This window comes from Dama dama, chromosome 27 (genome assembly GCF_033118175.1).
Source record: "Dama dama isolate Ldn47 chromosome 27, ASM3311817v1, whole genome shotgun sequence".
NCBI classification, from domain to species: domain Eukaryota; kingdom Metazoa; phylum Chordata; class Mammalia; order Artiodactyla; family Cervidae; genus Dama; species Dama dama.
Window position 1 is genome coordinate 35,836,699 of NC_083707.1, and position 27,435 is coordinate 35,864,133.

The 27,435-nt window shown below is 35.2% G+C and overlaps 1 protein-coding gene across 2 annotated transcripts in view; it reads left to right on the forward strand.

The window, feature by feature from the left end:
* The window catches only part of ROCK1 (Rho associated coiled-coil containing protein kinase 1), a 119,286-nt gene that overhangs the window by 14,912 nt on the left and 76,939 nt on the right, over nucleotides 1-27,435 (forward strand). For both annotated transcript variants that reach the window (XM_061130845.1, XM_061130844.1), the window contains exon 2: nucleotides 17,018-17,099. In XM_061130845.1, the coding sequence (XP_060986828.1) occupies nucleotides 17,018-17,099 (82 nt within the window). The remainder of the gene's footprint in view (nucleotides 1-17,017; nucleotides 17,100-27,435) is intronic.

Here is a 27,435-nt window from a genome sequence, read left to right on the forward strand (position 1 = left end):
GGCCCTGGCAGTGAAAGTGCAGAGTCCTAACCACTGGACCACCAGGGAAGTCCCTAATGGATTTGTTTTTAAAAATCCTTTCTGATGATCTTTTAGTCAGTGTGCTAAAACTATTAACATTTAAAGTAGTATTAATGTGTTTGGTTTCTTTCCCATTTTCTTACTTATTTTGTACATTTTCCCTTTGTTTCATTTGCCTCTTTCTTGCCTTCTTTTGGATTAGATATACATTTTTTAGTATCCATTTTAGTTTATTGTGTTTTTGATTATATATTTTTTGTGTGTGGTTTTTTTTTAGGGGCTGCTTGCTATTCTAGGGATTTCAATATACATGCCTGACTTTTCACAATATGCTACCACTTCTTAAGGAATGTAGAAACCTTACCACTATAAATGCCCCTTCACCCTCCCCTTTGTGTTGTAGTCATCTTATGTATTTCAGCTATGTGCTTAGTCGCTCAGTCGTTTCTGACTCTGCAACCCCATGGACTGTAGCCCGCAAGGCTCCTCTGTCCACGCGATTTCCCAGGCAGAAATGCTGGAGGGGGTTGCCATTTCCTTCCCCAGGTTTCAGCTGTACCTATTTGTCTTCATTGGTCAGATGTATTTTAAATAACTCAGCTGGAGAAGAATAGATACTTATCATATTGGTTGCTCTTCTTTCTTGCCTCACATTCCAAGTTTCCTTCTACTGTCATTTTCCTTCTGTCTCAAGAACTTCATGAACTTTTTCTTTTTTTTTTTTTAAGTTCTTTTATAGCAGGTCAGTTTGCTATGATTTTTCATAGTTTTCCTTCCTCTCAGGCTTTTTAAAATTATATTCTTCTTCCTGAAGGATATTTTCAGTGGCTATAGAATGTGGGTTGACAGTTCCTTCCTTTTGATACTTTAAAAATTGTGTTCCACTTCTTTCAGAGGTTTCACATAGTTTCTGGTGAGAAATTTGCAGTTGTCCAATTCACTCTTCCCCTGTAATTAATGTCATTTTTCTCTGGTTGTCCTCCAGGTATTTTCTTTGTTTTTTGTTTTCAGCAGTTTGATTATGATGTAGGTTCTTTTGGGATTATCCTGTTGGGTTTCACTGAGCTGCTGGAATCAGTAGTAAACATGGGAAGTTTTCAGCCTTTGTTTCTTCAAATATTTTTACCGCACCAAACTCTTTCTCCTTTCCTTTTGGGACTCTTTAAGAGCACAAATGTTCCCTTCTGCTGTTTTCCCACAGGTCCCTGGGGCTCTGTTCATTTAAAACCTTTTATTTTTTTTCCCTGTGTTGACTAGATAATTTCTACTGATTTATCTTCAAGTACAGGCATACCTCATTTTATTGTGCTTTATTTTGTTGCACTTCACAGATACCGCATTTTTTACAAATCTGGGGCAACACTGTGTTCTGCAAGTCTAGTGGTGTCATTTTCTTCCAACAGCATTTGCTCACTTTGTGTCTTTAAGTCACATTTTGGTAGTTCTTGCAATATTTTGAACTTTATTTGTTATGGGGATCTGTGATTAGTAATACTTGATGTTAGTACCATGACTATTGAAGTCTCAAGTGGTACATTTTTTTTAATCAGTAAGGTATTTTAAAATTAAGATGTGTACATTGTTTTTTAGACATAATGTTATAGCACCCTTAATAAACAACAGTATAGTGTAAACATAAGTTTTATGTGCACTGGGAAGCCAAAAAACTTGTGTGGCTCACTTTATTGCAGTATTTGCTTTATTGTGGTTGTCTGGAATCAAACCCACACTATCTCCAGGGTTTTCCTGCATAGTGAATCTTTTCTCTGTTATCTCCATGCTGCTGTTGAGCTTACTGAGAGTGTGTTTTTCATTTTGGTCATTGTATTTTTCCCTTCTGAATTTTCCATTTAGTTCTTTTTCTTATTGCTTGCATTGTCTAACCATTAATTTTAAGTGCTTGCCCTTATTTTGGGGAGTGCTTTAATAATAGCTGTTTTTAAAAGTCTTTGTTAGATAATTCCAACCTTTGTGTCATTTTGCTGTTGGTGTCCTGCCATTCATCTTTCTTCTAACTTTTACAGGATGTTACAAATTAGTGCAGAGAGGTCTAGTGCTCCCTTCATCCAGTTTTCCTCAGTGGTTTTATTATGTGTAACCTTGGTACAGTATCAAAACCAGAAAATTGTAGTTGGTTCAATGTGTGTGTATAGTTCTGGGCCGTTTTTTCATGTTGAGATTCCTGTAGCCACTGCTGCAATCAAGATACAAAACTAATCCATCACGGCAAAGATTTCCCAGTGTTACTCCTGTATAGATGTATCACCCCAACTTTCAAATCCCTAACCCCTGGAATCCGCTAATTTGTTCTCCATCCCCATAATTTTTTCATTTGAAGAATGTTATTAGAACAAAATCATACAGTAAACATCTTTTGAGATTTTTTTTTTCTTTTTTTACTCCTCATAGTGCCCCTGAGATCCATTCCTGATGTTGGAGGAATCAGTAGTTGACTCCTTTTTAGTGCAGGGTATTATTCCATAGTGGGCTTCCCAGGTCGTTCGGCAACCCACTCCAATACTCTTGCCTGGGAAACCCCATGGACAGAGGAGCCTGGTGGGCTATAATACATGGGGTTGCAGAGTCACGACTGAGCACTGAGCACGTTCTTGTGCCTCTCAAAGGGACGTTATTCCCTAGTGTGGATGTACTGTAGTCTGTTTAGCCATTTACCTGTTGAAGATAATTTTTGTTGTTTCCATTTTTTGGATGTTAGAGATAAAGCTGCTGTGAGCATTTGTGTGCAGATTTTTGCATGTATAGTGTTTTCATTTCTCTGGGATGAACGTCCATGAGTGCAAATGCTTGGTCATATGATTTGTTGTTGTTCAGTTGCTACGTCATGTCCATGTTTGTGACCCCGTGGACTGTCGTACACCAGGCTCCTCTGCCCTCCACTATTTCCTGAGTTTGCTCAAATTCTTGTCCATTGAGTTGGTGATGCTATCTAACCATCTCATTTCTGCCGCCCCCTTCTCCTTTTGCCTTCAATCTTTTCCAGCATCAGGTCTTTTCCAGTGAGTTGACTCTTAGTATCAAATGGCCAAAGTTTTGGAGCTTCAGCTTCGGCATCAGTCTTTCCAGTGAATATTCAGGGTTGATTTCCTTTAGCATTGACTGATTTGATCTTGCAGTCCACAGGACTCAAGGGTCTTCTCCAGCACCACAGTTGTTGTTGTTTTGTTGCTAAGTTGTGTCCGACTCTTTGCAACCCTGTGGACTGTGGCTTGCCAGGCCCCTTTGTCCATGGGATTTCCCAGGCAATGCAGGAGTGGGTAACCATTTCCTTCTCCAGGGGATCTTCTCAACCCAGGGATCGAACCACCACCACAGTTAGAAAGAATCAGTTCTTCAGTGCTCAGCCTTCTTTATGGTCCAACTCTCACATCTGTGCACACCTCCTGGAAAAATCTTAGCTTTGACTATATGGGCTTTTGTCAGTTATATGATACTGGTTACAAAACTATTTTTCAGAGTGAACTCTCCCATTTTATATACCACCCTGCAGTGTATGAGAGATTCTGTTTCTCTGCATTCTTGTCAGCATTGATATTGTAACTGTTTTTCATGTTGGTTGTTGTAATGAGTATATAGTGACTAATGATACTTAATATCTCTTCATGCACTATTGGTCATCAGTACATCCTCTTTGGTGAAATGTCTGTCTATATCTTTTGCACATTTTCTAATTAGATTGTTTTTTATTGTTGAATTTTGACAGTGATTCAGGTATTCTAGTATGTTGGTTTGCAAAAAAATTTTCCTCAGTATTTGGCTTATCTTTTTATCCTCTTACCTGGATCTTTTGCAGAGCAAAAGTTATTTTTTACAAAGTTCAATTTATCAAAATTTTTAAAAATACTTTTTGTGTCATGTTTCAGAAACTTTCACTCAGTTTTGTAGTTCTCAAAAATTTTAGCAGTTGTTTTTCTAAACACTTTAACATTTAAATCAGTGATCCAGTATGAGTTAATTTTTGTGTGAGGTAAGAACTTTAGATTGAGATTCATTTTTAAGATAGATATTCAGTTTTCCAATACCATTTATTCAATTCAGTTCCTTCATTGAATTGCTTTTGTACCTTGTCAAAAAATCACTTGGCTATACTTGTGTGGGTCTATTTCTTGGTTCTCTGTTCTGCTCCATTCATCAACACAGTTGGCTCTCTTTATCCATAAGTTCCACATCCACAAAATCAATTTACAGCAGATTGAAAACATTAGAGAAATCCAGAAATATTCAAAGAGCAAAACTTGTGTTTGCCTATAGTCAGCAGTTATGTACATAGCATTTACAGTGTATTTACAACTATTTATGTAGCATTTGCATTGTATTAAGTATTATAAGTTCTCTACAGCTGGTTTGATCTAGGATGTGTGGATGGTATATGCAAATGCTGTGCCTTTTTGGTTTTTTTGGTCACACTGCACAATTTGCTGGATATTAGTTCCCTGACCTGGGATCAAACCCAGCTCTGGCAATGAAAGCACTGAGTCCTAATCATTGGACTGCCAGGGAATTCCACTGTGCTATTTTATTTAAGGGACTTCAGCATTTGTGGATTTAGGTATTTGCTGGGGTTGTAGAACCAATCTCCTGGAGACACCAACAGAGGACCATATGTCTGTCCTTCCATGCATAGCGCACTGTCTTGACTGTTGTAGCTATGTGAGTCTTAAACTTGGGCAGAGTTATTCCTCTAGATTATTCTTTCTCAAATTCTTTTAGCTTTTCTAGTTCCTTTGCTTTTCCATATAAATTTTAGAAAAATTTTGCCTATATTTACATTATGTACAAAAGCTATTGCTGGTATTTGATAGGAATTATGTTAAACCTTAATGTCAATTTTGGGAGAATTAACGTCTTTATCATGTTGAGTCTTCCAGTCCATGAACACTATATGTCTCTCAATTTATTTAGATCCTTCTAAAATTTCTTTCATCAATATTTTGTGGTTTTCAGCATAAATTCTTTGCATATTTTGTTAGATTTATTCCTCATTATTCCTTTACCTGAGTAGATGTAAATGGCATTGTATTTTACATTTTGGTTTCTCCATGTTTATTGCTAATATATAGAAATACAGTTGTTTTTGTGTGTTAACCTTATGTCTTATGACCTTGTGGAACTCACTTATTAGTTCTTGGTGTTTTTGCTTGTTTTTCTTCTGTAGTTTCCTTGTGATTTTCTGCATAAATGATGATATCAGTAAATATAAATGATTAACTTTCTTCCTTTCTGATCTGTATGTCTTTTATTTCCCCTACTTCATTGAGGTGGCTGTAAGCTTCAGTGCTGTGTTGAATTAGAGTGGTGAGAGAGGACATCCTTGCTTTGTTCTTGATTTTTGAGGGATATCATCATTTTTTTTTTTACCATTAAGTTTGATGTTAGTTTCAGGGTTTTTTTGTAAATATTCTTTATAAGTTGAGAAATTGTTCACCTCTATTCCTAGTTTCCTGAGAGTTTTTCTCATAAATGGGAGTTGGATTTAATCAAATACTTCTTCTGCATCTGTTGATATCGTGATTTTTCTTCTTTAGCTTGTTCATATAGTGAATTATACATGAAGAGTACTTTTAAGATTTGCTGTCTTAGCAACTTTCAGACACTCATGCAGTATTGTTAACTGTAGTGACCATGCTGTGTTACATCCCAAGGACTTACCATATTATGCTGAAAGTCCAAGCTCTTATTTTACAACTAAGCCCTCTTTCCATTCTAGTCCAGTATCACTTCTTTGAGCAGCTGATGATGGTTGTTGTGTGTACGCGAGCGCGCGCGCGCGTGTGTGTGTGTGTGTGTGTGTGTTGGAATGTGAACGGGGCTAGCTATCACTGTGACCGAAGAAGGAAGCCTCTTCAGGCTTGAGTCATTCTTAGCTCAGGGATCTTCATATAATGAGGTGACAGTCACTCTGCTTTCTCAACTGCTCACACAAGCTGGGGAGGCTTCAAAGGAAAGAATCCTTTCCAGTCGTAAGTCTGAGAGCTTTGGTAGACATGTGCCTCCACAACCTTTCTTTGACTCACAGCGTTTTGAAAAAGCCCCTTTAGACCAAACACCTGCATCATGGTGGTCTGGTACGTGGGTAGACGCCTCTGATTTTATCCTTGGCAACTTATGATGTAATCTTATGTTCCAGAATTAGAATTTAAAAATGAAAGTTCATCATATTCTTCCAACCAAGTGGTGGAAACAGGCTTCTTTATCTATAATGCTTTTATGTGTATTTCTTTGTATAGCTTTTTTTTTTTTTTGGTTGCTGTAGGTGTTAGACATGTATAATTTACAACATTGGATTGGTGTTGACATTTTACTGGTTTGAGGAAAGGGTAGAAATCTTTATGTTCCTTTACCCTCCTAGTATATAATATATTCATCTTAAATATCTATATAAAATGAGAAACAATTAGGTAATATTAAAATTCTTTGCTTCAGCTTTCAAGAGGATGAAAATATATTGTATTTATCCCTATTTTTACTTTTTCATTTGTTCTTTCTGTTATCTGAAGATTCATTCTTTTATCATTTTTGATTTGAAAAATTTCCTTTATTATTGTACACCAACTATACTTCAATTAAAATTTTAAATTTTTTAAAAAAATAAATATATAAAAAAGAATTTTCTTAAACTGTCATTTTAGGATAGATCTGCTGGTCACAAATCTCTGGTTTTTGTCATCTGAGAAGATCCTGTTTTTTTCTGGATATGGAATTCTACTTGGACAGGTTTTTTGTTGGTTTGGATTTCTTTGGCTATGTTCTATTAGTTTTTTCAGTTTAGAGGCTTAGGTCTTTTGCGGAATACAGGGAATTTTTAGCTTTTATTTATTTCACTCCTTTTCAGTCCCATTATCTTTCTTTTCTCCTTCTGGGCCTCTAGTGACATTAAATCTTATGATTACATAGGTCTCTGAGTCTCTGTTCATTTCCCCCACCCCCAACCACCTTTGATCAAGGTCTGGCTTTGTGAAAATCTGTATAGGAACTTTAAGAAGATAGCAATGAACTGTGTATTTTTTTTTGAATTATTTTATTTTTTAATTCAACAACAAATGTAATCATTCTGAAAAACTATTCCACATTTTAACTATATGTGTTGATTAGGGTGACATGAAGCACACAGGCAAGTGACTCATTTTGCTGCCTCTAAAAGGAAACACTGCTTTGCATCCCTTTCCTCTTTATTAAATAGTCAAGATCACACACTGGTGCTTATTAAAATAACCAGTAGATTTGGCTCTTTGAAATGTGCCAACCCAGTGACCACGAGGACTCTGAAAAATGAAGATTCCACAAGCCATTTCTGTGACTCATCAAAAGGCTTCAGACTGGGAAGGAAAAGTGCATTTCATTTTTTATTAGTCAATATAGTTGGCTGGAAATCAGTTTGTTTTTCTCACTTTCATTTACAAATGAAGGTCTGGGTTTATTGGAAAATATTTTTATACTACTGCTAACTGAACATATGACATGTTTTATTTTTCCCCAACGAAACGAATCAGACACTTGCAGGAAAAATTTGAAAAGTAAACTCTCTTCCCCCAAAATAAAATCAAATCATCTGAAAGTTTTCAGTTAGTCATGCCCACACAAAATCTAGCTTGTGTTCACCCATACCTGTAAACTGTTAAAATGATGGGGAGGAAAATCCTCTGAGAAATTACCCATGAATATATTGTTATGACTTATTATGATGTATCAGTTTCTTACAGTACAGCAGCCCTACATGGTCACATTTCACATGTGATAGTTACTGTTGTTATACTTATTTTACAGATGAGGACATTGAGGCTGTGAAGGGTTAGGTAACTTGCTTAAGATCACATGACTATGAAGTGTTCTTGGTTGGAATATGAGTCTATGTGCTTATGACGTGATACTGTATACATAGAAATATTTTTCTTTTTTAGAAGGTTGATGTCTCAACTTTGTATCTTAATTCTGCCCTCCCTCAGATTTTTTTGGAACCTCACTTAATCATTTTTATTCTTTAAAAATATGTCTCCTCTACCTAAAAATATGTCATCAAATTTAAATTTAAATCATGCAAGCTTCTAATTTTTCTCATTTCTTTTGGCCATTATTTCATTTGTTCCTTTTCCACTAGCCTTTCTATCCATTATAAGCTGGTTTATGCCCCTTCCATTCTGAGAAGCATTCTATTTAAGGTCGATAGTAACCTTTAAAAGAAAAGCTTCCCCAAAGGTCTCACCCTAGCTTCTCTGGGCCTAGGTGGTCTATTGTACATCTCTACTGTAACCTCTTGCCTCAGGTGTCTGTGGGGTTTGTAGTTTTCTGGTAGCTTTTATGAGCTCTGCCCGCACTGCTTTGTCTGCCTGTATTCTTAGTTACACAGAACAGAAAGGTCCTTGTCTCGGTCCTTCAGACATCCCTCAGATAGGTTAAAACAGGCATACACAGCAGTTCACAAATACAGTCTCGCTCTGCTCCCTCCAGTTCAAGGTGGGGAAGTGGAAACCAACCTGTTACCTGCTCAAGACCAAGACCTTCCCCACTTTGGGAGAGAGTGGGGTAACAGTGAGGAAACATGTCACAAATTTTCCCTATTTGAATGTGGCTTTTACTCCATGGGATGTTTGCTTTTTTTCCACTCTAAACCTATTTTCCTGAACTCCTACAAATTTGGTTTACGGAGCTGCTGGTGGGTTTTTTTCTGCCTCCCCCCCTGTAGGGGAATGAGAGTTTGTAGTTTCCTAGTCCACCACTTTGCTGATGTCCAGTAGTGACTTTAAAAAAAAGTTGTAGCAAAATATATAGAATATGTAACTCACCATTTTAATTATTTCTAAATGTACAGTTCAGTGGCATTACGTTCTGCAACTATCATCAGTGACATTTTAATTACAAATTATTTGGCTCCTTTTGCATTTTTCATTTTAGTTGATCTCTCTGTTGCATTTTGCTCTTAAGTTCCTTCTGCAGTTTTTTAAGCTTTCCTGACACTGTTATATCTTCCTTCTCCATCTCTCATTGCTCATTGGTCATGTTTGCTCTGCTTGTCTTTCAGATGTTAATGTTTCCCAGGAGGCTATTATTCACTCTTTTTCCATTTTCCCCTTGGTTTACACTTCCTGGGTAATTGCATCTGTTATCGTGATTTAAATGTATTCTTGTGACTTCCAAATCTGTATCACAGCCCAGTCTCTCCGTTGAACTCAAACTCATATTTTGAACTGTCATCTAGTTATCCATAAAATGGTAGTATTCTACAGGGACATCAAGTTTAGTATATCTAAAATCTTTATCTTTCCTCTCCAAAATGTATTCTCTGCCTTGGTTAATGAAGTCACTCTCTACTCACCTAAACTGGAAGATACTCATTTTTAATCCTTCCTGTCCCTCTTTCAGTCATTCTTCAGATTCTTTTGCTTCTAATGCTCCATTCCTGTTGCCCCCATTTAGTGCAAACTTGGATCTTTTTGTGCTTTATTACCACAGTAGGCTCCTGACCGCTCCCTTTCCCAACTGTTTCTTCCTCTTCTAATCCGTTGTCTTTATCATTGTCAGACTTCAGTAAAATAAAAACTAGTCTTGTCACTCTTCCTTTCCCCACAATTCCTATGGTTCCAATAACAGAAATACCAAAATTCTTAGCATGGTATGTTATACCTTTAATACACATTCTGTAACCCATCCTCACAGCATTGTTTCCTGCACCACCTGTTCCTCATATCTATGGAACCAGAGCATCCTATTCTCATTCTTTAAATTTTTCTTGCCTTTGTTCTCTTTAGATTGCCTTACCCCACCTCCATCTTGCTCTTTTCAAATTCTCTTCTTTAAAGATCAACAAGCTCAAACAAATGGAGCCTAATTAAACTTATAAGCTTTGGACAGCAAAGGAAACCGTAAACAAAATGAAAGACAACCTATGGTCTGGGAGGAAGTATTTGCAAATGATGCTGCCAGTAGCGGATTAATTTACAAAATATGCAAATAGCTCATACAGCTTAATGTCAAAAATACAAACAACTGAATCAGAAAAAATAGAAAACCTAAGAGGCATTTCTCCCAAGAAGACCTATAGAGGGCCAACAGGTTCATGAAAAGATGCTCAACATTGTTAATTAGTAGAGAAATGCAAGTTAAAACTACAATAAGGTATTCCCTTACAATGGTCATGGCCATCATTAAAAAGTCTACAGATAACAAATGTTGAAAAGGGTGTGGAGAATAAGGAACCCTCCTTACACTGTTGATGGGAATGTAAATTGGTGTAACCACTATGGAAAACAGTATAGAGGTTCCTTAAAAAACTAAAAATAAAGAGTTAGCATTTGATCCTGCAATCCCACTCCTGAGCACATACCTGGAGAAAACTAATTCGAAAAGATACATGTACCTCAATGTTCATAGCAGTGCTATGTACAAAAGTCAAGACATGGAAGCATTAAATGTCCATCAACAGATAAATGGATAAAGATTATGTGTGTGTGTGTGTGTGTGTGTGTGTGTGTGTGTACATACATACAGTGGAATATAGGATAGTGCAATATTACTTAGCCATAAAAAATGATTAAATAATGCCATTTGCAGCAACGTGGATATACCTGGAGATTATCATATTGAGTGAAGTCAGGCATTGAAGGACAAATGTGATATAACTTATATGTGAAATCTTAGAAAATAATACAAGTGAACTTATTTACAAAACAGACTCATAGACATAGAAAACAGGCTTTTGGTTATAAAAGGAGATGGGGGGATTAATTAGGAGTTTGAGATGAACTGATACACTCTACTGTTTATAAAATGGATAAATAACAAGGACAGGGAACTGTATTCAGTGTCTTGTGATAACCTGTAATGGAAAAGAGTCTGAAAAAGGGTGGATACACATGTAACTCAGCCACTGTGCTGTGCATCTGAAGGTAGTGCAACACTGTGAATGGACTGTAATTCAATGTAAAGAATGGCTGAGGAGAAGTAACTGTCAGCTGATCCTTCATGTCCTTTATGAAGCTCCAGTTAAGCAGTCTTTTTTCTGCTTGTGTACTTTGTAATACTCAGGATCCCATATTATTTACTTTTTCTACCTACTAACCAGTGAGCTCCCAGAGACAAAGTATTTTACTGTTTTTATCATCAGCATTATTACTACTACTACTCTTTCTGTTTTCTGAAGGCAGACTTATAAATAATTATAACAAGTACAGTAATTCCTGAAGCAGGAAGTGCATAGGAGGTGTTTTATTTTTTAACATTTTTCTCAGAGTGTTGGGGAAGGCAGCACAAACATTTGAGGCAGTCTGCATATACGAAAGGAGAAGGCAATGGCAACCCACTCCAGTACTCTTGCCTGGAAAACCCCATGGACGGAGGAGCCTGGTAGGCTGTGGTCCATGGGGTCGCTGAGAGTCGGACTCAACTGAGCGACTTCACTTTCACTTTTCACTTTCATGCATTGGAGAAGGAAATGGCAACCCACTCCAGTGTTCTTGCCTGGAGAATCCCAGGGATGGGGGAGCCCGATGGGCTGCCATCTATGAGGTCGCACAGAGTCAGACACGACTGAAGTGACTTAGCAGCAGCAGCAGCATGTGAGAAATATTCATGTTCCAGCTGGGGAAAAGAGCAGGTAAAAAGGCAGTGGGGTAGACTGAGCAATGGGAGGTGACTGTAGCACAGTATGACTCAAGCTTCGATACATGCATGTAGAGAAAGATGAGGCTGCAAAGGTATAGTTTGAGATTGATTGGGAAAAGCCACAGTATGTTTAATTAACTATTTGGAATACTAAATTTTTTGTTGTATAATTATCCTAGGACGCACTGCCATGTATATAGTAATGTCACGTTGCTTAAACATATTTTAGTTTAATATCAGAAGTTGTTAAAATTCCCTGCTGAAATTCTTTTTCCATTTTCGTATCACTGCTTAATTTTGAGAAATTTCTTATCTCTTTATCTAACAAAGAGATTAACATGAACCCAAAGTATTTTCTTTAAGTGGTACACCGCCTGTCATCAAATATTTGACAGTAGTCAAAAAAAATGTTTTTGATTTTCAGAAGTACTTGTTTTACTGCCTTAGTTTTAATTTTTTTTGTGTGGGGGGGTAGTTTCTCAAAAATCTTATTTAGAATAGTAACGATTTTGATTTTGAAATTTTACTTAAATATGAAATTTTTTATACATAGTATAGTTTTCTTTCCTAGTGCCTTTATATTCTTGTACTTTATAACAAGTGTATTATTACTAATGGACCTAATCTTAAATGATCTTTTACACTGGAATCTTACTTTTGTAATTCAAAACTATCCAGAGACTGAAGTTTGCAACGGTGTTAAGTTGAATAGTTTCCTCCTGCTTCTCCTTTACTTAAACTCTGTTGTGAGATAACACTACTGGTGCTTTCTCCGCTTCTAATACTGGCTCTTTTTAAGACATATGAAATGTCCATTCTTTAGAGTTTCTTATAAAATGTTATACTTGTCGTTAATTATGGATGCTTTTGTGTGTTTATGTGAAACTATTCAATACTTCTCTAATGTGACTAGCCTCTTTCAAAATACACTGCCATAACTGGTCTACTATCATTGTTCAAATATACGTAGCAAAGGATTTAATTTTTGTAATTCTTTGACATTGACTCCTTTCCATAATAATTGATTATTATGGAAGGATAATAATTAATGTTAATTTCTGTTAAGGTTCTGAATTCTGGTACTAGAATATGAACTTTAGGAAGTGGCAAGTCTTATTCTCCATTATTTTACAGAGCTTCAGAGTATTGAATAAAAGTCAGGATTCTTTGTTCTACTCTAAGGTTGTATTACCTTGTGTAGCATCTCTACTCCATTAAAGTGGAAGCCTGCATCCCTGTCCCCAAACTCAGTGTTTTGACTCCCCTTATAGCCTCTGTTGGTATATACATTAGATTATGGTAGAAGGATATCATCTTGCCCATTCTATTACTCTGATAAAAAATATAATTTTGGCTTATGAATGATATTGAAAAACTGTATACCGTCTCCTGCAATTGTAAAATCAAAGTATATGGTGATGACTGTGCACAAGTTAGTGGAGGCCACTAGTTTTCCATTAACAAATGCTTGCTAGAATTCTATTGTTAAGAATAGTCAGATGTGTTATGTTTTTTTTTTTTTTTTTTTTAAAAACTACTTGTAATTATATATGGGATTTCTACACTCAGAAGGGATTTAATATCATAACCTGAGATTTACTCTTGAGGTTTTATGACCACATGACCAAAATACCTATTTTCTCTTTGTGTCATTTCTGTCAGTAGTGAGACTAACTTGTAGAGCTTTCAAATGTCAACTAGAGAAGTAAAGAGTGAAAAGTGGAACTGCTTAAGGGTTGAATACGTCACTCATTTAACTCTCACAGAGCCTTTCTGAGTTGTAGTGAGTTATTTCCATTTTATAAAAGAGAAAACTGAGGCTCAGTTATACAAATGATTACCAAAGAGTGACACTTTTTGTCAGCCCCATCTTGCCCCTGGTCTCACTGTTTGAATGGATGATTCTCTCACCTTTTCGGTGCAACAAGTCTTATATCTCCTACATTGGCATTTAATGAACTAGATGTATTTCAGGGTGCTCTAGGTCACAACAGGGGCTTCCCTGATAGCTCGGTTGGTAAAGAATCCGCCTGCAATGCAGGAGACCCCTCTTTGATTCCTGGGTCGGGAAGATCCGCTGGAGAAGGGATAGGCTACCCCATCCAGTATATTTGGGCTTCCCTTGTGGCTCAGCTGGAAAAGAATCTGTCTGCAATGCAGGAGACCTGGGTTCGATCAATCCCCTGGAGAAGAGAAAGGCTACTCACTCCAGTATTCTGACCTAGAGAATTCCATGGACAGTTCATGGGGTCATAAAGTGTCGGACATGACTGAGTGACTTTTACTTCGTTTAGGTTACAAGAAGTAGAAGATCCAATGTAAATTGAGTTAAACCGTAAGGAAAATGTATTATCTTGAGATAGAATGTGAAGGATAGTTTCCAGAGTAGATTAATTCAGTGGTTCAAAAACATCATTGTAGACTCGAGTTCCTTCCATCTTTGTCTCTCTTGTCCTCATTGTGTTTGGCTTTGTCTCCTGCCATCTCCCCTTGAGGCCCCAAGGTGGCTGCTAAGTGTCATGTAGAGAGACGACAGTTTCTCATAAAAGGAGAGACTATCTCTGACATGTATCTCTTTCAGGAGAGAAGAAACTTTTCCTCAGAAACCTTTTTGTAGGTTTTCCCCTCACATTTGATGTGCCAGATTATTACCATGTTCCTGTACTTAAGCTGAACACGGGCAAGAGTAATAGGCCTCCATGTTTAGCTTAAATTAGAAGTGACCTCCTTGAGTTGGGGAAGATCTCTCCCTTCATGGAAGCTCATAGTTGCATGGAGAAAGGTGGGTTGCCCGAACAAAATCAAAATTGAATTAGGAAGGTAGAAGGAGGAAATAGTTGTTGGGGTAGGAGAGTCAACAACATCTGAGATGCGGTGAGTAAAACATCATGCTCAGTTCTAGGGCTCAGTTTAGTTGTTGCATCAGAAATCGAGCTGTGGAGATTAAAGTAAAAAATAACTCTAATACAAGGAAAACTGTTTGATTTCATAGGTAGTTTGGGGAAGGTCATGCAGAAGAGAATATGGTGGCGTACTAGAAAAGATGTAGTACTTTGACCCAGGATCCTAGGTTTGAGTCCTAACCAGTGTACTTTCTAGTTTTAATTAGAAGAATGACTTGTGATTTTCTATTAATTTTTGAACAGTGCATCTTGGACTTAAATATACATGTTTGTCCTCAATTCCTAATTTCATTTTAGAGATACAGGGTTTTTAAATCATGTTTTTATCATGGTCATGTTATTTCTCTAACTATTAGACTAAGAGTTCGTATTTTGATTGTAACACAACTTACTAACTAGCTCTGTGGTGTCGGACAAATCAGTTAATGTTTCTGATTGTTATTTCCCTTGACTATGGAATGTAGTGGTTAATTGAACAAGGGATCTTTTGAGGTTCTTACCTAACATTTAGTAATTAAAAAAAATTATTTGGAGTAAGATTGTAGACAGTTTGCAGTATATTTATTGGAAAGGGTGTGTTGTGAGTAAAGTTTAATGCACATTTCCCTCACTTTCTAATGTTTTATTGGATATTAGAAAACAACTTAAATTGTCATAAATTTAGATATTCTGAACATTTTAAAACTGAAAAGTGTCCTTGGAAGTAGGAGCTCTTAAAATAGTACTTATTATAAGATGTAATAATATGTTGATTTTTATTGCATTATGCCTACTTTATTTCCTAGAAATGTTTATCAAAATTGAACCTAAAATTGTGGGCCTAGTATTATTTGCATTACTCTATAATCTGTGCATTTTTTTTGGAGTGACATGGTCTGCTGAAACTTACTATCTAATAAGGAAAGTGTTATTTCTTGAGTAATATAATGCATTTGCTCTGGAGTGAAAAAATCATTGGTTTAATGTACATTTTATGCCCACTGGAAGATGCTGTGGGAGAAAATGAGATGTTAACTGTGGTTTCTGCTTTAAAGAGTTTAAAATCTAGTCAAAGGGGCATATATACATTTAATATACTTTGTCCCAGAAAATAGTGAATTAATATATTTATTGATTGGTTTTCAATACACCAAGTAAAGATTCTCATCTCTTTATTGTAAAAATCATTAACAGAAATATTCAAATGCTTTATGAGACTAAGAAATGTGTCTCAAGGATAGATGAACTTGCTCTGGTGGGGAGACTTTTTCTTCAGATCTGTACAAACCTCTGAATTCTGAAAAGCCAGAAATAGGGTTAGTTGGTCTCTTTAAGCAGTCCACAACATTGTTGGTATTACTACTAGTCATCTTCTCCATGGTCAGTTTCCAACCTAAGCAGTGATATATTTTAAAACCTATTAAAATTTGACTAGACTTTTCAGTTTCCTAGAGAAATATTTTAAGTGTTCTAAAATAGCTGGAGTTATTCAAACCTTTGACTTAACACAATGTATATCTCCCCTAGCTTTAATTTCTATTTCAGACTTTTATGAACATGACTGTTCATGGTCTCCAGAAGGTGTGTTTTCCTTTGCTGCTTTTTATTTTTGGGCTATTTTGTAGCAAACTTTCCCCAGTTAAATAAAATGAAGATGACTCGGGACTGTCTGAATGTTTTCCCTTTGGCACATGACAAGATTTAGTCTGAATAGATGCGTTCATGCTTGAACACTGATTGGCACACCTCCGCATTGTCCTGCTCTTTCTTAGATAATACTTAAATGTCCCTTAAAAGTGAAAGTAAAAGCCCATGTTTGTCCCTTACTGGTGGTGGTTCTAAAAAGTGTTTGAAAGAAAGAGAACCCAATATATTTATATATACACCATAAAAATGGATCTAAATGCAGAATTTGTTTTATACTAAACTTCACATTTTAGGAACTAATACTTGATACTACCTTATAAAATATTTGTGGTCCAAAATGTAGGTCATTTGTTTTTTATGAATGTCTAGGAAATAAATAAATGCAGTAGTTAAAGGGAAGTGAAAAGTAAAATTTCATGCCCATATATGGTGAAAAGGGCATGAGTTGAGGTCAGTTGTCGCCAGTTTGTGGTGATTTTGCTGCTCCTCTGCCTGGTAGAGTTAGAAAGTGAAAACTCTATTCAGTGTCCAACCTTTTTGGCATGAGGGACTGGTTTTGTGGAAGACAACTGCTTAACTTCTACTGTGCCGCCGGGTTCCTAGCAGGCCACGGACTGGTACTGGCCTGGGGCTTGGGGACCTCTGCTCTGTATGAAATAAAAATGAGTTTTCTCTTCTTCTAGTACTCATGTAACCTTGTGGAAGGTGTTAAATGAATGCAGGATGTGTGAGAGAAAGGCAGATTAAGCAGATTAAATGTTAAAGCATAAGTTTTACTCTTTATACTCATGAAAGAGGAATGTGTTCAAAGTGTGATCCAAAAACTAACTTTGTTTGTTTGTTTATTTGTTTAGGATGGATTGGATGCTTTGGTATATGATTTGGATTTTCCTGCCTTAAGAAAAAACAAAAATATTGACAACTTTTTAAGCAGATGTAAGTAATTTTTTGTGGAGGTTAATGCTAGACTATATATAATGAAATATTGACTTAGATAATTCAAGCCCCTTTTTTTTCTTTCTGTTTACTCTGACTATTTCATCAATAATATCTACATCAGATGAGAAGGAAATAGGAAAGAAACTTTGTCAAGTTTGAGTGCTCATCAGGAAAATCTAAAATTGCAGAGAAGGGAATAAAAAGTAAATGGTTAAAATAAATACGTTAAACATACGTGCACATTGAATTTCAATAATGTTTTATTTATTCTCTATTTTTCTTTTATAAATGAATTAGCTGTTGTATTTTAGTACCTTCAGGTTAAGAATTAATTACATATGAAAAGCGCTCCTACCTGTAAGATATGAATTTTCTTCATGAAACCTGGCATATACTTAAGTTTTGTAGATGTTCTTTTATAAAAACATGTTTTTAAGATTTTGATACTAGATATTTTGTTTAAAATTTGATTAGAAAACTTAATAAAATAGTTTCAAATTTTTTATCTTAAATAATTGATAATAAGAATTTTGGTCATAAAATCTTCCCCACTCCATTTTTTAAAATCTATTCCTAAACCGTACATATTGATGCATTTAGTTTGAGTTTGTTTTAGTGTTATCTGCCAATTTTGGTTACGTATGTTTTGTTAGAAAAGTTTTATTCTTCTAAATAGTCAGATCTTTTTAACTTTAGATTTACTTTCTTTTATCATTTCTACACTTTGAAATCCTGCCTCAGAATTTTACTTATCAATCTTTTGGGTTTCTGTTTCTCTCTTATTTATAAAAATATTTTTTTAGCCTTAATTCTGTTTTGGAATATAGTGCCAGATTCTGAATAGTTCTTAATTTCTCACATCTTACTGATATTGCAGGAAAATTTTAGTGCTGTTTAATTTACTTCACCTCCTTACTTAACAGTACAGAAGAACTGAAAAGGTGGAGAAGCTTGACCAGTTCTTTGATGGGAGGCAAAAGGATAAATGCTTGTTAGTACAGAGAGTAGGGGGGTGGTGGGAGAGTATAATTTGATCACAAGAATTGGAACACATTTAAAAAAATCTATTACTGGTTTTACTGTGCAACATTGCTGCTTTCATAATATTAAGTTTGCCTTTATATTATATTTTATAAATAGGAACATCAGTAACCATAGTAGAGATGTAGTAAGTAAAATGAAGGTAAAAAGCTAAACTATTTAAACTGATTAACCTGTGTAGTTTAGTCTAGTTTTTAGATTGAAGAAAAATACAGAGAATAATATTAAAAGTTTTAGTGATTCATATCTAGCATTAGGTAAAAATTTTGACTGAGTAGGATTTATACCAGGATTGCAAAGTTTGTTTAAGGTTCAAAAATCAGTTTGTATAATTTACCATATTAACATATTAAAAAGAAAATTCATAGTATCATCTTAGTAGATATACTAAGATATCTTGCAGATATCTCTCTGCAAACTTGGAATTGGAGGAAAATTTCTTATCCTGATAAGAGAGGCCACGAAAAACCTATAGTCCAGATTGTATTTAATTGTGTATGACTACATGCTTTCCTCCAAGAACTGGGAAAAGGCAACTCTGTCTTCTTTCATTACTTCATTCACTGTTGTCCTGGAAGTTTTAGACAGTGAAATAAGATAAGAGGAAAAATCATAAAGATTAAAAAGGAAGAATTAAAATTTATTCAGACAGCATTTTTTTTTTTGGTACAGAAAATCCTGAAGATTCTACAGGAAGACCTATAAGAACTTATCATTGAGATTGTAAGCTAGAAGATTGATATACAAAAAGCAGTTTATTTCGATATTTTAGCAATAAGCCACCTTAAATAGATGTAACAAATATAGCACCACTTAGAGTAGAAGCAGAAGCATGAAAAATTTAGGGATAAATTTGACAAAGTGTGTATAAGACCTGTATACTGAAAATGATTTCATATACTGAGACAAATGAAAGAAAACCTTACAAAAGATAGTGTTGATGGATTGGATAATTCAGTATTAAAATGTGAGGAATTCCCCAACCAGAGTCCATGTGGTCTCAGAACCTAAGCAGGCTTTTTTGTATAAAGTAACCATTAATTCTAACCTTCATATGGCAATATTGGGTCTGGAATAGCCAAAACAATTTTGGAAACTAAGAACAAAGTTGGAGGATTAACAGTTTTGAATTTTAAGATCAGAACAGTGTAATGAAATTAAAGAGTAAGCATATAGATAAATGGAACAGAAATAGATCCATACATATACAGTCAATTGATTTTCAACAGACTTGACAAGGGATTTCAGTTCCCAAACCTTACTTTACACTACGTGCAAAAATCAACTTAAAATGGATAATAGACCTAAATGTAAGAGCTAAAACTAGTAACCCTTCTAGAATGAAACATAGAAAATATATAGAATTTTAGTTAGGGAAGAATTTCTTAGATGGGACACAAATAGCACAAACCATTTTTTTTTTTTAAGATACTATCAAAATTCAAAATTTTTTCTCTTCAGAATTATATTGCTAAGAACATAAACAGGTAAATCACTGACTGGGAGAATATAGTTGCAAAGACAAGTGAAAGGGGAAAAGAATCTTTTTAACAAATGGTGCTCATAAAACTGGATATCCATATGTGAGAGAATGAAGTTGGACTTCTATTTCACACCCCGTATAAAATTAATTCAGAATGTAAAACTGTTAAACTCTTAGGAAAAAACATAGGCATAAATTTTTATGACCTTGGATTAGACCATTGTTTCTTAGATATATACCTAAAGTACAGCGGCAGAAAAAAAATCAATAAATTGGGCATCATCAAAATTTAAAACTTTTGTGCTTCAAAACTACACTGTCAAGAGAGTGAAAAGACAACTTACAGAATAGGAGAAAATATTAACAAATCACATACAGTTAAGTCCCCTACATATGGACCTTCAAATTGCGAACTTTCAAAGATGCGAACCTGTGTTCACGTGTCCAGTCGTATAGGTTAGTTCACATACCTGGCATTCATTGTCACATGCATGCATCCTCTCAAGTGGTTGTGCGTTTGTGTACTTCACTGCACAGAACTCTGTGAGTCCAGTACAGTATCTTTATTTCAGGCTCCGCGTGTCTGTAAGCAAGTGTAAAAGCAGCAGTAATGTAACTGGTACTGCTGTATTTTTTAAGGTACGGTTCTGTAAGATTTAAAATGTTTTCTGTATTTTTTATGTATTATTTGTATGAGAAGTATTGTAAACCTCTTACAGTACAGTACTGTGTAGAGGATTGTTTTAGTTGGGTACCTTGGGCTTACTTTGCTAGACTGATAAACCAATCAGACTTATGAACATACTCTTGGAATGGAACTCATTTGTATGTAAGGGTCTTACTGTACTTGATAAAGGATTGCTATCTAAAGTCTTACAACTCAATAATAAAAAGAGAACCCAATTTAAAAATGGGCAAAGGATTTGGATGGATGTTTCTCCCCCTAAAAAAAAAGCACACGTATGAAAAGTTGCTCAACGTGATTAGTCATCAGGAGGTTGCAAATTATGACCACAGTGAAATATCAGTACACACCTATTAGAATAACTAAAATTTTAAAACTGACAATATCAATCAAGTATGTGTGAAAATGGAGAGGAGCTGAACTCTGACACATTCCTGGTTGGTTTGTAAAATGGTGAGCCACTTTGAAAAACAGTTTGACCTTTTTCTTATAAAGTTATACATGCATTTATCACATAACCCAGGGATCCCACTGCTGGGTATTTACGTAAGAGAAATATAGTATGTATGTATACACGCAAAGACCTATGAGAATGTTTAAGGAGCCTTTGTCTATAGCTGTAAACTGGAAGCAACACAAATGTACATCAGCTGGTAAATAGATAAAATTGTGGTATACCATGTAATGGAGGATTCAAAAGTGAGAAAGAGTGAATTACTGATAAGTGCAATAATACTGATAAATCTCAAAAGCGCTGTGCTAAGTGAAAAAAACCAGGAACCCTGCCCCCAAAAAACCAGGCACAAAACAGTCCATAGTGTGTGACTCCCATTTGCATGACATTGTGACATTCACCTTCATCTCCTGAAGTTGTATTTATGTAATATTTCACAGAGAATAATAGGTTTTCATAGGATAGTATTCTTCATGTTGCTGAAATTAATTTATATGGATTTTTATAGTTTTCATTATTGAATACATCAGAATTATTTCTCTGAATGTAAATGTTTTGTTTTGAATTACTTTTTGCTGACAGGTATCTCATGTAGTGATCTAAGAATATGCCTGGAATATGGAATAAGATCTTTTTCTTTAGTAATTAAGCTCAAGTCTCAGGAAAGTATAGCAACTTTAAGGTATAGCAGCATGAAATATTTTAAACTTCAGTCCTGACTATATTAGAGGCTGTATTTTCATCTTTTTGTGTTGAAGACTGTATGGGGACTGAAAGGGAAAAGATAACCTGTGACCATTTGACTGAATACCTAGTTAAATATGTAGATTTGTTTCTCTGGACTCTATAGTATCTCAATAATGAGGACTACAAAGAAAATATCAGCTTCACATAACTGATAAAGATTTTAAGGTGAACTTTTAAAGTAGGGGTTAGAAAGATATCCAGATTAAATCAAACTATCTTGGTGACAGTCACTTTTTTTTTTTTTTTTAGTTACATTTTTGAAGAAACATATTTTGGGGGAGGTATGCAATGGAAGGAGGAGGAGGGGCAGATTTGAAAACAGTAATTTTGGCTGTCTGTGTTTGTAAACCATTATGAATTTAACAGAGATTTTGGGGTATAAGATTCATAATTATATGAATCTTTTAGAAAACATACTTATTAAACAAATCTTATCAGTCTACAAGAATGTAATGGAGATGGTTGTATGTATGAAAAAAAATCCATGAACCTGAAAGTAAAAATATGGTAGAGAATTTGTTTGGATTAAAAAAATAAACCCAGCAAGGGAAGTTTACAGCTATACAAGCTTATCTCAGGAAACAAGAAAAATCTCAAATAAACAACCTCACTTTATGCCTAAAGCAACTAGAGAAAGAAGAACAAACAAAACCTAAAGTTAGTAGAACTAAAGGAACAAAGATCAGAGCAAAAATAAATAGAAACTGAAAAACAATAGAAAAGATCTGTGAAACTAAAAGCTGACTCTTTGAAAAGGTAAACAAAATTGATAAACCTTTAGCTAGACTCATTAAGAAAAAAAGGGAGAGGGCCCAAATCAATCAGAAATGAAAAAGGAGAAGTTAAAACCAACACCACAGAAGTACGAAGAATCTTAAGAGATTACTGTGGGCTTTCCTGATAGCTCGGTTGGTAAAGAATCCACCTGCAGTGTAGGAGACCCCAGTTTAATTCCTGGGTTGGGAAGACCCCCTGGAGAAGGGATAGGCTACCCACTCCAGTATCCTTGGACTTCCGTTGTGGCTCAGCTGGTAAAGAATCTGCCTGTCATGCAGGAGACCTGGGTTCGTTCCCTAGGTTGGGAAGATCCCCTGGAGAAGGGAAAGGCTAACCACTCCAGTACTTTGGCCTAGAGAATTCTATGTACTGTATAGTCCATGGGGTCTCAAAAGAGTTGGACACGATTGAGTGACTTTCACTTTCACTTTTCATGAGCAACTGTATACCAGTAAAATGGACAACCCAGAAGAAATGGACAAATTCTTAGAAAGGCACAATCTTCCAAGACTGAACCAGGAAGAAATAGAAAATACAAATAGACCAGTTACCAGCACTGAAATTTAATCAGTAATTTAAAAACTCCCAACAAACAAAAGTCCAGGACAAGGTGGCTCCCCAGGTGAATTCTGCAAAACATTTGTAGACCAGTTAATACCTATCCTTCTAAAACTATTCCAAAATTTTGCAGAGGAAGGAATACTTCCAAACCCACTCTGTGAGGCCACGATCACCCTGATACTAAAACCAGAGAAAGATATCACAGAAAAAGAAAATCATAGCCACTATCACTGGTGAATGTAGATGCAAAAATGCTCAGCGAAATACTAGCAAACCAATTCTAGCAATGAAGTAAAAAGATGTTATACCATGATCAAGTGGGACTCATTCCAGGAATGCAAAGATACTGCAATATCTGGAAATCAATCAGTGTGATACACCACATTAACAAATTGAAGAGTAAAAAGCATCTGATCATCTCAATAGGTATAGAGAAAACTTTTGATAAAATTCAATATCCACTTGTAATAAAAGCTCTTCAAAATGGGCATAGAAGGAACATACCTCAACATAATAAAGGCTATGTATGACCAGACCTTAACATCATACTTAATGGTGTAAATCTGAATGTATTTCTTCTGAGATGAGTAATGAGACAAGGCTGCTCACTCTTGGCCATTTCTGTTCAACATAGTTTTGGAACTTGTAGCCACAGCAGTCAGAGAAGAAAAGTGTTAAAAGGAATCCAAATTGGAAAAAAGTAAAGCTGTCACTGTTTGCAAATGACATTGTGCTATACATAGAAAATCCTGAAGATGCTACCAGAAAACTACAAGAATTCATCAATGAATTAAGTTGCTGGATACAAAATTAATATACAGAAATCTATTGTATTTCTATACACTAAAAGTGAAATATCAGAAAGAAAAATTAAGGAAACACTCCCATTTACCATAGCATCAAAAAAAATAAAATACTTAGGAATAAACCTGCAAGCAAAGGACCTGTACTCTGAAAACTCTAAGGCACTGATGCAAGTAGTTGAAGATGACACAAGCAGAATGGAAAAATATATTGTGTTCTTGTATTGGAAGAATCAGCATCGTTAAAATGACCATCCTACCCAAGGCAATTTATGGATCAGTATTTTTCAGAGACCTAGTACAAAATATTTTAAACTTGTGTGGAAGCACAAAAGACCCTGAATAGCCAAAGCAAGCTTGAGAAAGAGTAGAGTGGAGAAACCAAGCTCCTTGACTCCAGACTATGTGACAGAGTTACATGAGTCAGAGCAGTGTGGCCTGGTATGACACAGACAGGGATCAGTGGGACAGTGCAGGAAGCCCAGAAAGAGACCTGTGCAATTATGGTAAATTAGTCTGCGACAAAGGAGGCAAGAATATACAATGGAGAAAAGACAGTCTCTGCAGTAAGTGGTGCTGGGAAAACGGGACCGCAGAACATTCTCTAATACCATCTAAAAAAATTAACTGAAAATGGATTAAAGACCTAAATGTAAGACCAGATAATATAAAACTCTTAGAGGAAAACATAGGCAGAACATTCTTTGACATAAATCACAGCAATAATTTATTTTTTGGATTTTTTGCTTCCTAGATTAATGGAAATTTAAAAAATGAATAAAATGGGGCCTAATTAAACTTAAAAGCTTTTGCATGGCAAAGGAAACCTTAAAACAAAAGGACAGCCTATGGACTGGGAAGAAATATTTGCAAACACTGCTAAGGACAAGGGATTAATTTCCGAAAATATCAAGAAACAACCCAATCAAAAAATGGACAGAGACCTAAATAGACATTTCTCCAAAGGAGACATACAGAGGGCCAAAAAGCACATGGAAGGGTGCTCAACATCACTGATTATTAGAGAAATGCAAATCAAAACTACAGCGAGGTATCCCCTTTGAAAAGGTTCTGTTATTGTATTAAATCACTGCACTAAAGGGTAAATTACATGTATCATTGTAAAAAGATTGTATCCCAAGTGTTTATTTTTCCAAGTAATTATGTTTAGTAACCTACTGTACAGTATTTTAATGGAGTTTCTCTTTTCTGTAGTGGCTACTTAAATTCCTTCCCAAAACAGCATTTCATGGATTATACACTTAATTAGATATTTATATGTATGTAAACAGGCAGTGATGAGCATCACAAAGTTTGTTCCTCTTTTCCCCATCTTAAAGTCTTAATATTTCATTACTCAGGCTTGCTTCAAAATTTAAAATACTTATTTTTTAAACTTGTTAAAATCATGATACTTTTCTGCTTATTAAATGGTATCTGCAGGGAAAATGAAATTGTCTCTACAGCTTGAACCGATGTAAAGACGAAAAAGTACTAAATGAAATTTTAAGTATTATGTGTATAATCTCCTAGTAGAGAATGACTTTTTAATGTTTTTTTGAAGCAAGATAACAGGGCTAGAAACTGTAAAGCAAACATTGACAGATTTTGTCATTTCAAAACTTTATATATATAAAGAAAACTGGAAAAAATGACAACATATGTAAAACAATTATATTCCTAATGTTTGAAGAGATCCTTCCAGTCCATAGGAAAAACAGAAACTATAAAAGTGGACAAAGTAACTGAAAATGTAGTATAAAGGAAAAAAATAAAAATGACCAATGAGCAGTTAATAGATGGACAAACGCATTAATATGTCAAGAAATGTAGGTTAAAATAAGAACACCCTTAACCCCCAGCAATCTGAGGAAGAAAGATAATAATATCTAGGATTGGTGAGGTATATTGGAGAGAAGTTAGACAGGATATTTTAAAACTAATACTCTTAATGAGCATAACCTAATACTTAAATGTATCTGGCAAAATCAGGTCTGCAAATACTTTGGAATATCAATAGATTATGTTGTCATTTGGGCAAAAAGTTAGAACAGCCCAAATAAAAATCAGTAGGACATTTCTGTCAGCTATCCATAGCTTGTTCAGTGAAAAAGCACATTGTAGAGTGTCTTTTTATGCCAATGAGTATGGATAACACATATTTTTAAATGAATTACACATAGTCTGATGAATAAATGTGCCATGATTTTAAAAACTGTTTCTATAATAAGTGGTTCTCAGGTTCCTCCCAGTTTTTCACTACTTAAGGCCGTAATTAACATTTTTGTACATACAACTTGGTATACTTGGTCTTCCTTTCTTTGGAGTAAATTCCAGGAATTTCTGAGTCAAAAGTTGCATCCAGCTTGCATTTTGGTATATGTATTGCCAAAATGCAGTTTTATACCAGAAAGTGGTATAAAAGTCAGAATTGTTTTAGTGGAGCCATAAAATTGAATGTAGTATGCAGTCTAACTTAGGGTATTACACGATCTTGTTTGAAGTTATTACAAGTAAAATATTACTAAATCAGATTTTCATACACAAATGTTAAATATTCTCTTTATTTAGTTTTAAAATAAATTATTTATCTTGGAATAAACTCATGGAAATGTTGCAAAAATAGTACAGAGTATCCTGAAGCTGCCTTGCATCCAGCTTTCTGTAATGTTAGCATCTTATGTAGCCATGGTACATTGACAAAACTAAGAAATTAAAGTTGGCCTATTACTATTAACTGCATACTTAGATATCAGTTTTTGCACTCATCTCCTTTTTTTTTTGGTTCCAGAATCCAGTCTAGCATATAGCATTGTATTTAGTTGCCATTTTTCCGTAGTCGTCTCCAGTCTGTCAGAGTTCTCAAGCTTTCCTTGTTTATTTTTATGACCTTGACAGTTTTGAAGATTATTGATAAAGTATCTTGTAGAACTTGCCTCAGTTTAGTTTTGTCCAGTGTTTTCTCATCATTCCACAGGGGTTATGGGTTTTGAGGATGGGTACCACAGAGATGACATGTGCTTCTCATCACATTATATTTGATATATGTGATATCATCCTGATTTGTTAGTGATAATATTCACCTTTATCACTTGTTTTAAGATAGTGTCTGCCAGGCTTCTCCCTTGGAAAGTTACATTTTTCCTTTTCGTACTTGATTCTTTGGAATCTGATCTCCAGTCCAGTCGATGCTTAGTGTGGAGGAGCGTCAATAAGCTACATCTCCAGACTCAGAAGACTACATATTATCTTACAGAGCAACTGTTTTTGATTTTGACAAGCTCTAATTTATCATTTATTTCTCCTATGGATTGTGCTTTTGTTATTGCTTGTAAAAATCATTGCCAAACCCAAGATTGATTTTTTTAAAAACTACTTTATTGATATATAATTTATGTACTGAAGATTCATCCATTTAAAGTGTACGGTTCATTGGTTTTTGTCTGCATTTATAATGTGCAGTCATTACTTCAGTTACATTTTGAACATTTTATCATCTCATAAAGAAACCCCATACCCATACCCTTTAGCAGTCACTTCCCATTTCTCTCCAAGTTCCCCAACCCTGGGGAATGACTGTATAGATTTGCCAGTATGGATATTTCCTATAGCTGGAATCGTACAGTATGTGATCCTTTATGACTGAATTTTTAGACTTAGCATGATCTCTTCAGGGTTCATCTATGTTGTAGCATGTATTTCATTCTTTCAGATTGCCAAATAATACCCCCTTTATAAGATAATGCCACATTTTATCTATCCATGCATCAGTCGATGAACAT